Here is a 9,906-nt window from a genome sequence, read left to right on the forward strand (position 1 = left end):
TGCTGGTGGTGCCTTCTTCCCAAGTGTTGCTTGTGTCCACTGGTCTTGTTCCACTCACCACCAGCCTGGATCACATGCCTGCCAAGGGCAAGCAAGGTGTGAAATGGTGAGGGATGCGTGAGCAAACAAGTGTGGGGTCTGGTCACTGTGCACAGTCAGACACACCAGCTGCTGCAGTGAGGCAGGCAACTCCTAACCCTAACCCTAACGGACACCTCACAGGTGCCAGCTCCATGTGAACCTATGGCTGGCTGGATCAACATACCAGGAGCAGCTTCTGCTGTGGACACCAGCATCTGGACAAGGGAAATGAGGTGGCACCGAAAAGCTTGGAGATGTCAGGAACCACACAGCCCCAAGGAGGGTGTTTCAGCTCTGGCTTAGGAAGCCCCTAGGTCTGTACTCCCCAAGGGGCTACAACTCTTCTCTCCTTGTTTTCCACCACTTGGCTGGGCAGGGTGGGGCGGGGAGATATTTCAGCTCTATTGGTGTTATAGCTCTTTCAGTCCTGCCATTTGGCTGGTAACAAGTTCTTGTCCTGCATCCAGGAAGAATGAGGTATGCACCTGGAGAGTGAGCAAGGTAGAGAGGCACATCATTGAGCAACAGAACAGCTCTCAGGAGACGTGAAATGGGTAGCTCTTTTCCACAGGCATACAGTCCTGATGAGTTCAGCCCTCATGCAGTGCGTAACTCCTATCCATAGGCAGGTCATCCTGATGAGTGTCCAGCTCTCAGTGGAGAGCAGACCCAGAGTGGGTAGCTCCTTTCTGCAGGCAGGTCATCCCAAGTTGAGAAGAGTAGTGGGTAGCTCCTTCCCTAGCTGTTAGTCCCAACCTCTCTGTGAGTCTGAGTCCGGGGGGTTTTATGGGCTCAGAAGGGAGGACCTTTGTGCTGATTATGATTAGTCCATGGGCAGCCATGGCAGCGGGGGAGGGGAGCCAGAAAAAGCACTGTAAGTTCTCGCTCTGGGCCTCCTTCACAGGGAACTGGCAGCCCGGCTCCCAGGCTTCAGGCTGTCCCTGGCTCAAAGGTGGGGCTTTACCAGGGACATGCCCCTTTCTTCCCAGGATCCACTCTGTTTCCTGCCACCATTGACATATCACCCATGGCACTCAGCCTGTTGGTGGGAGTGGGATCTGCCAGCAGGGCCAACCTGTCCTCAGCCCTCTCTCGGCCTCCCTCCCATGCTGGTTGGTGTTCAAAGTCCGGAGGGGGCTGAGGCAGAAGGCAGCTTCTTGTCAGTACCACTGGAAGTGCACAGACATCTGGCTAGGCTGTGATAGCAGGGAGGCCCAGCCACAACTTTCCTGGGAAATCAGAGCAGGCAACAGGAGCAGGGAGAGGCCAGGGGCAGGAGCAGGCACTTTCAAGCCTGCAGGGGTGGGGGGCTTCCAAGGCCCCAAGAGGGCAGGGATGCCTGGGTTCGAAGACGTGGCTGGGCAGCTGCAGCACCTGGGAGGGCAGGCCTACCTCTCTCCCTCCCTCCCTTCCTTCCTTCCAGTTCCGGTTCCGGGCTCCCTCCAGTTCAGGCTCCCTCTGGTTCTGGGCTCCCTACTGTTCTGGGCTCCCTCCTGTTTCTGGCTCCCTCCTGTTCCCAGCTCCTGCAGGCTCTATGTAGCACACAACCCTGGCCATGCCTCCCCTGCTGCAGCTGGAGTCTTTGCAGCAGCTGCTCCAGATGGGCTGCTGCTGCCATCACTTATGGGACTTCAGTGTTTCCCACCATTTCTGTCTTCCCTTCATTTCTTATTTTGTCAGAAACAATTGTTTATCCTATGGAATATTTTGATTGTATATGATTAATATAGAAAACTATTCACTTCTTTTAAGAAAAGATACCCATAGCAATAATAAATGTGCCATTCTACAATTAGTGAACTCCTCTTTGTTGCTGAATCATATTCCCTTGTATGAATGTACCACAGTTTGTTTATACATTCACCTATCAAAGGGTGTCTTGGTTTCTTCCAGTTTTTGATAATTTTGAATAAAACCTTTACAAAGAATCACATGCAGAGATTTTTGCACAGACACAGAGTTCAACACAGTTGAATTAATATCAAGGGGTGCAACTGTTGGGTTACATGGTAAGTCAATGTTTAACTCTGTAAGCAAGGGCCAGACTATCTTCTAAGTGTTTACACCATTTTCATTCTTAACAGCAATGAATGAGAGTTTCTGTTGCTCTGCATCTTCCCTAGCATTTCGTTTGTAAGTTGTTTGGGTTTTAGCCATTCTACTAGGTATGCAGTGGTATCTGACTGTTTTAATTTGCATTATTCTGATAATGAATGATGTTGAACATCTGTTCTTGTACTTATTTGTCATTTGCATATGCTCTTTGGTGAAGTGTCTGTTCAGATCTTTTACTCATTTTTTCAAGTGGGCTGCTTATTATTATTGAATTTTAAGAGTTCTTTATATATTATGGATAGAAAAGTCCTTGATCAGATATGCCATTTGCAAATATTTTCTCACAGACTGTACCTTGTCTTTTCATTCTCTTAGCAGTGTCTTTCACAGTGCAAAAGTTTTACATTTTGATAAAGTACAATTATTCATTTCTTTTCCTTCATGGATTGTGCATTTTGTATTTATGCCATTTGCAAATATTTTCTCACAGACTGTACCTTGTCTTTTCATTCTCTTAGCAGTGTCTTTCACAGTGCAAAAGTTTTACATTTTGATAAAGTCCAATTATTCATTTCTTTTCCTTCATGGATTGTGCATTTTGTATTGTATTTTAAGACTCATTGCCAAATGCAAGGTCATATCAATATTCCCCTGTGTTTTCTTCTAGACATTTTACACTTTTATAGTTTACAGTTTTGGTCTATGACCCATTTTGAGTTAAGTTTTGTGTAAGGTGTGTTATATATGTCGAAGTTCATTTTTCTGCATATAAATATCCAATTGTTTCAACACCATTGACTGAAAAGACTGAACGTTTTCCTTTGAATTGTTTCTGCCCCTCAATTCAAATCAGTTTGCTCTATCTGTATGAGTCTACTTCTGGGCTGTCTACTGTCTTTCATTGATCTGTATGTCTGTCCATTTGCCAATACCACACTCTCTTTATAACTGTAGTTTTATAGTAAACCTTGAAATCATGTGTTTATAGTAAATCTAAAAAACATCACATTGGAATTAGGTTGGAAATGCCTGATCAGTATGCTAAATCGGAGCAATCTTGTTGTTTCAGATGGTTTATGGGAGAAATCTTGGCCAGTGCCTTCACATACTCGCTGATGGTAACTATAGCTTGTAAGTAACTGTTTCTCAGGTTATTGTGATGATGCCTGTATTTTATTCCAATCTTGGTCATTTTAAAATGACTTTTAAATATTTCCTCCTTCTCACTCAAGATATGAAATCACTGTTTCTCAGCCTTGACAGCTATTTCAAAACCCCTGTCTGTGCTCCATAAGTGTTGCCTGTGTAATCATTATTGTCTGGATAAAAGTGACCATAGTCTGATATCTGAGAATGATTTCCACTGTGTAACAGAAGACAATGACTGCATATAGGAAATGTCCTGGTCATTTGTCCTGAAGATGACTTTCTGTTACTAATAAAATTTAATAGTATTATCATCTGCCTCTTAAATTTTTACATCAAAATAATTCTTAAGCAGCAGGATTTAGAAAATAATTTGAAAGGCAATGTCCTTTAAAATAATTTTAAAAGTGATTTCGTAGAGTCATAGCACTACACTTTATAAAATGCCCCATATGAAGAAACCTTTGCCTTAGACTTTCCCAAATAGCTGGCAAACTGCCCATGGAATGATTTCAGTTACAAACTGTGATTTCTCTGCCTTCTCTTATTCATTTAATGACCCCCTTGTGTGTTAACTGCCATGGTTCAGCGTATTTCAAAGCGTTCCTGGGGTCTGGGTGGGAAGCTCATAGAATTTCAAACAGTCTGAAAGCACTATCCTATTGCAAGATGAACTGTGTTAATTACCTTCATTTCAATATGGCTACCAGAGGCAAACTCCCATGGTTGGGAGACCGAGGTCTTTAATTCACTATGGCACTCTTACAAAATCTGTGTTCATTCTGAAATCACAATGGGGTTTAGTGAAAATTTATTTTGTTTAGGAGTCTAGCCAATATTGATTCACTGACATTTTCAGTGATGCTTCCCATAATTTCTAGGTATTTCAGGTTTCTGGGGATGCACATATAACTAAGTTTTGTTCAACCTGATATTTAGAAAATTGAATCTTTGGATAACTCAAGAAACCCTTACAATTTAACCCTTGAAATTAATGATAAAGCTGGACATGGTGGCTCACACCTCTGATCTCAGCACTTTGGGAAGCTGAGGCGGGAGAATTCCTTGAGTCCAGGAGTTTAAGACCAGCCTGAGTAACATACCGAGACCTGCAAAAGATAAATAAAATTAGCTGGGTGTGGTGATGCACACCTGTAGTCCCAGCTACTGGGGAGACTAAGGTGGAGGGATTGCTTGAGCCTGGGAGGTCAAGGCTGCAGTGAGCCGTGATTGTGTCCATGCCTCTGTGCTTCAGCCTGGGCTACAGAGAAAAAAATTGTCTTAAAAAGACAAAGAAAAAGAAATGAATGACATTTGTTTAAAACAATCCTGAGATACTCACCTCCCTTTCTCTAGGTACAGGTTGCTCTCTCTGGCTGTACAGAGGCATAGAAATGTATCGTACATGACATTACTACAGGTTTGCATGTGTGCTCAGATTCATGGGCTGAGATAACAATTAGTCAGGAGTGGACTAACTAATCATGTCTGATTTTCACCCAAACAGCAATTTTGTTGCTCAACTTTCACAAATGAAAACATTACTATGATTCATCAATGTGAATTATATAAATTCCTTCTCCCTGGGTTTTAAGATGAACCTGTGCAATAAATCAGAAAGACAAGCATAGTTTTGCTAGAAAGCTCTGTAAGGAGAGCTGGGTTTCTCAAAATGGGCTCTGGAATTAACTGGGAAGCTTGTTTAAAAAGCAGATTTCCGGATCCTGATTGCAACAATTCTGAATCAAAGTTTCAGAGGGTGTCTTCATTTGTAACCACTTCTCCAGGTAATTGTTTGCACATTAACTACAAGAATCTGGAAAAGGTGATTTCTAAAACCTTTACTCCTTGATTACTAAAGTGGCACCACCTAAGTTACCAAATCGTTATTGAGAATTTATGGTGTGTTCTATACTGTATGGGGTGCCCAGTTCAGCTCAACTGCTGTTAATGGAGTGTCTACCATGGGTTAGACACAGTCACTAGGTGCCAGGGTGGCAATGCTCCGGTATGTGGCTGGCCTCAAGATTTCATCGTCTGGTTAGAGTAAAGAGCATGTAAAGGGCAAGGAGGAATCACTTTTTAATATGGTAGAGGAGCCAGGGGAGCACAAGGAGGTCGGTTCCCAGACTAGGAGGAGTGCAGAGTATGTTCAGGGGTCCCTCTGGGAAGAGCCAATATCCAAATGCAGGGGTTTTGTCACCTGCTGTTTTCTCCGAACTTCCCATTGTTCTGAGCTGATTGTTCTCTCCTAAAAGAGATTACCTCAGGCCAATATTTGTATCATGAGCAAACGCTCTTATCTTCTGACTCACTTGTGGAATAAGCTTCCTTCTTTGATTATTTGTGTATGTGCTTTTACCTGTTCTTCTCTTGTTCCCCTTCCATTTTTCCCTGTTTCCTGCCTACTAGCCTCATATACACACACATTTGCATTTAAGACCTGTGAAACCAAGGACGATTGACTTCATTTTTGTATCTACCACTAAAGCCTTGAAAGTCGTATGTACTCCATAAATAATCATTAAATTGAGTGTATTTGCTGCATCATTTCTTGAAGTACTTCCTTGAAAGCCAAGAGCTCTGCGTGTATATTAAAGACTTTGCAACCCTCTCCCTTTTATATAAACATACCGAGAAACTAATAAACCAAAGACATAGTTATTAATACCAAGAGTCAAGAATGACTCATATGTCTCCTCTAACAATCAATGATGAGGATCGAAGGAAATGGAGAGTAAGCACTGAATTCAGTTCAGCAAATATTAATGCAGCACCCTCCCCCCAGCACACACACCCGTCCTGCACTGTGCAAGTTAGATTAGACTCGGCACCTCTTTAGCACCTCACGCTTCTCAGATCGTATCCCTTTTCATAACATAATGAAATTCTTAGTCCACTGCTCTCCTCACTCAATTTAAAGTCTGTGAGGACAGGGGCTATCTATCTTGTTCACCATTGGCCTGACTGCCCCTTGCAAATAAGGATCAGCACAGGTATCTTATGTTAGTAATGATATGTTAGCATCGGCAGTACACTTACAGTTTTGCACACTTATGATTTCATAGCAACAAAGTGGGTAACATCTGTTCTCTCTTAGATGAAGAAATGTATGTTCATATACTTAATGAATGAATGAATAAACTTTAGGGAATAAAAATATGGGGAAAATCCACCTGTTACTCTACAGGCTGTTCTACTGGGCAGAAGAGAGCCATTTTCTTTACCAAGTTTTTAATCTACTAGAGGCTCATGATTCCCTTTCACTTAAAGTGCAATTAAAGTACAGATATAATACTGAAAAATGTCATAAGGGCAAGTGGGAAGAGAAAAACATAGGAAATGTTAGTTAACGAAGTACCATGCTGGGCTAAGGGGTCGAAACCTTTATACCCTTTCAGGCAAAAAGGAGAGAGCTAAGAACTGCTAGGTTAAAAGCAAAAACAAAAAGTACCCATAGTTGAGGCTCCACTCTTCCTAGTTGTGATTATTCAGGCCGGTTGTGGGTATGGGTGTGGGTATGTGCATATATATGTGCACATGGGTATGCAGTGATTAGATACTGCACTTCCTGTGTATGTGGATGAATTATGCATTTATTTTCTTCTTTCTCCAATCTAGGTTTATCAAAATTTGACAGTCATTTAGGAATGCCTTCGATGAATGTCCTCCATCTGGATATCTGCAAATTGTCCAACTTGCAGTCCACTTGGAATCAGGTGTTTTACTGGAGGGGAGTAAGCGAATAATTGAGAAAAAAGCCATTTTAATATGACTATGTGATTTTAAAATGATCTCAGTTTTTCCATCAAAATTATAATACGCTCATGAAAATAATATTAATTTGCCTTTCCTTTGCGAACACCAGCAATTGAAAGGGAAAGGACTGAGGACTGTGATGGAGAGCAGACCACCTGTAATAAATGTTCCCCTGTGATTCTCTAAGGCAGTGCTTCTCGAGCATTAATTTTCATTAGGAAATTCTGTGAGGAGCTTGTAACTGCAGATTCCTGGGCCTGCCACATGCACTTATCCCTCGCTGAATTGCTTAATAGAATAATGAAAGCAAATTTGTCTAATTAATACCAACTTGACAACTTATAACAATAAATGCAATTTGTACATAAAACATAATGCTGCAAAAGTGTGTCATTCACCCCAACGGAGTGACTTGATATTAGGTGGCAACAGTAGCTGGTGGTTGATAGGAAAATGGACAGGAAATAAGCATTTTTGGAATGTTATATTCTTTTGAACCACTTTCTAAACTGAGTTTTTAATCTTCTTGGGGCTCATAATTATCTTTCACTTAAATTGCACTTAAAGACATACCACAGAAAAATGCCTTAAGGGCAAAATAAAGGCAAAACACCAGAGTGCTTTGAAATGCATGAAAATGGTGCAGTTGCATGCTTGAGCCTTGACTCAGGGGCTGTGGAAGATATTCCCTTTCTACCCTCCACACTTGGTGCATGTTCACAAAGCAAATACGGCCTGCAATTCAAACTATCAATTTGTCCTATGTGATATTCTCTGAGTAAAAACTCTTACATGCAGAAAATTGCCTGTGCTTGAAATGGTAATGCCAAAATATAACTTTGTGTAAAATTTGCATTTAGTGCACTTTTGGTTAAAAAATAAACTAATAAATAAATGGAGTCATCAGGAAATTTGTATGTGTGTGTGTATGTGTGTGTATATCTACATGAATTTTTTGAGAAATCATGGAGTAACATCATTAATAGAAGACTGTATTATTTCCCTTTTGTTACCTTAACAAATTACCACAAACCAAGTGGCTTATAGCAACACAAAGTTATTGTTTAACAGTTCTGGAGTTTGAAGTCTAAAATAAAGGTCAGTAGAGTTGTTTTCTCTCTGGAAGCTTTAGGGAAATACCTATTTCCTTGTCTTTTTTAGCTTCTGGTGTCTGCCTGTATTCCTTGGCTTGTTGCCCCGTCCTCTACCTTCAAAGCACGCAGCTCTGATTTCTTACTTGCATCATTTCATCACCTTCTCCTCTTCTGCAGTAAAATCTCACCTGCCTCCCTCTTTAAGGGACACTTGGGACTACATTTAGAATCCACTCTGATAATTCAAGATAAAATCATTGACTTAATAACATCTGCAAAGCCCCTTTTTTCCTATAAGGTAACTATCACAGGTTTCTATGATTAGAACCTGGCTATTTTGGGAAACCATTAGTAAACTTACCACAGTTGTATTTAAAATAGCTTTGTGTAATAATTTAGTAGATCTGGGATGTGTCCCATACATTTCCCGTTTTTACAAGTAGGTGAAGTGATCACAAAGTGATCAACAATCCACATGCATGGAATGCTTTGAAGTGGGATTTAAAATGAATTTAATGGGAAACTAAATGCATATGGAGCCTTTCATTTAATACTCTGTTAGGAGAGCTTCCATAGAATTGCTATGTTTCATCTATGTGTAACATACATTTTTCTACAGGGCCATTTGATTTAAATGATAATGTTTCTCAAAGTAGGTTGCTGAAATAGTACTAATTGTTTACATGCATATAATACTTCGTTGTTGACAGGGACCTTTTCTCCCAGGCTGTATGAGCTTGCTATGGCTACTATAACAAGTTACCACAGATTTGGTGGCTTAAAACAATGCAAATTTATTACCTTACTCTTTTGGAGATCAGTCCAAAATGAGTCTTACAAGGCTGAAACCTAGAGACTGCTGGCATTCCCTGGCCCTGGCCCCCTCCTCCATCTTCAAACCATATCACTCTAACCTCTGCTTCTGTGGTCACATCTTCTTTTCTGCCTTTAGACCTCTTGCCTCCCTCTTAAAAGACATTTTTTAATTACATGGGGCCCACTTAGACAACCCAGACTAATCTTTCTATTTTAAAATCCTTAACCTCACCACATTTGCAAAAGTCCCTTTGCCACATAAGGTAATCTAGTCATAAGATCCAGAGACCTGGAATGCAGACATCTTCCAGGACCCAACGGCTAAGTCCTTCCCCAGTCAAAGCTTCAGATAAGAAGCCAGCCCAGGACAACACCCTCTTTGCAACCTTGCAGAGGACCCAGTTAAAGCTGTGGTTCTGACTTACAGAAACTGTGAGCTTATAAATGTGTGTTCTAAGCTACTAAGCTTGTGCTGCCATTACACTGTGATAGATAATGAACACAACATCCACTGATTCTTTCCCAAGTTTATAAAGTGTGTTGCTGTGCAAAATGACTTTAGGACATGTCCCCTAGCAATGGACTCTAGCCCAATGGTTGCTCTTGAGAGCATGCCTTCTTAAGAACCAAACACAAAAAGAGACACAATCTTGCTAGCTATACCCGGAGCCCTCCAGCTGCCCCTTCCAACATCCTCACCCTCAGAATAATCACTATGCTGAGCTTATGATAATCACCTCTGTATCCTGGCTTATCGTTTTTATTACCAATGTATATTTCTAAATACTATAGTACAGCTCTGCCTGTTTTTGTTGTTTGTTCATTTAATATACCTTTTGGGTCTCCTTTATTGTATAGGTTCTTCCTCCCTGACCTTTGAAGTTTATTTCTTTGAAAACTGCATCATTTTTCTTGTAGATTTTACTCCATTGGAATTTTGCTGATTGCATGTCTA

The 9,906-nt window shown here is 41.1% G+C and overlaps 1 protein-coding gene across 2 annotated transcripts in view; it reads left to right on the top strand.

Annotated features, from left to right (window-relative positions):
- TMEM71 (transmembrane protein 71) overlaps positions 1–7,952 on the top strand; it is a 48,146-nt gene extending 40,194 nt beyond the window's left edge. For both annotated transcript variants that reach the window (XM_035277364.3, XM_008983247.5), the window contains 2 exons: positions 3,206–3,267; positions 6,904–7,952. In XM_035277364.3, the coding sequence (XP_035133255.1) occupies positions 3,206–3,267; positions 6,904–7,031 (190 nt within the window). In that variant the 3' untranslated portion in view covers positions 7,032–7,952. The remainder of the gene's footprint in view (positions 1–3,205; positions 3,268–6,903) is intronic.
- The last annotated feature ends 1,954 nt before the right edge of the window (positions 7,953–9,906 follow it).

This window comes from Callithrix jacchus, chromosome 16 (assembly GCF_049354715.1).
Source record: "Callithrix jacchus isolate 240 chromosome 16, calJac240_pri, whole genome shotgun sequence".
Lineage (NCBI taxonomy): Eukaryota > Metazoa > Chordata > Mammalia > Primates > Cebidae > Callithrix > Callithrix jacchus.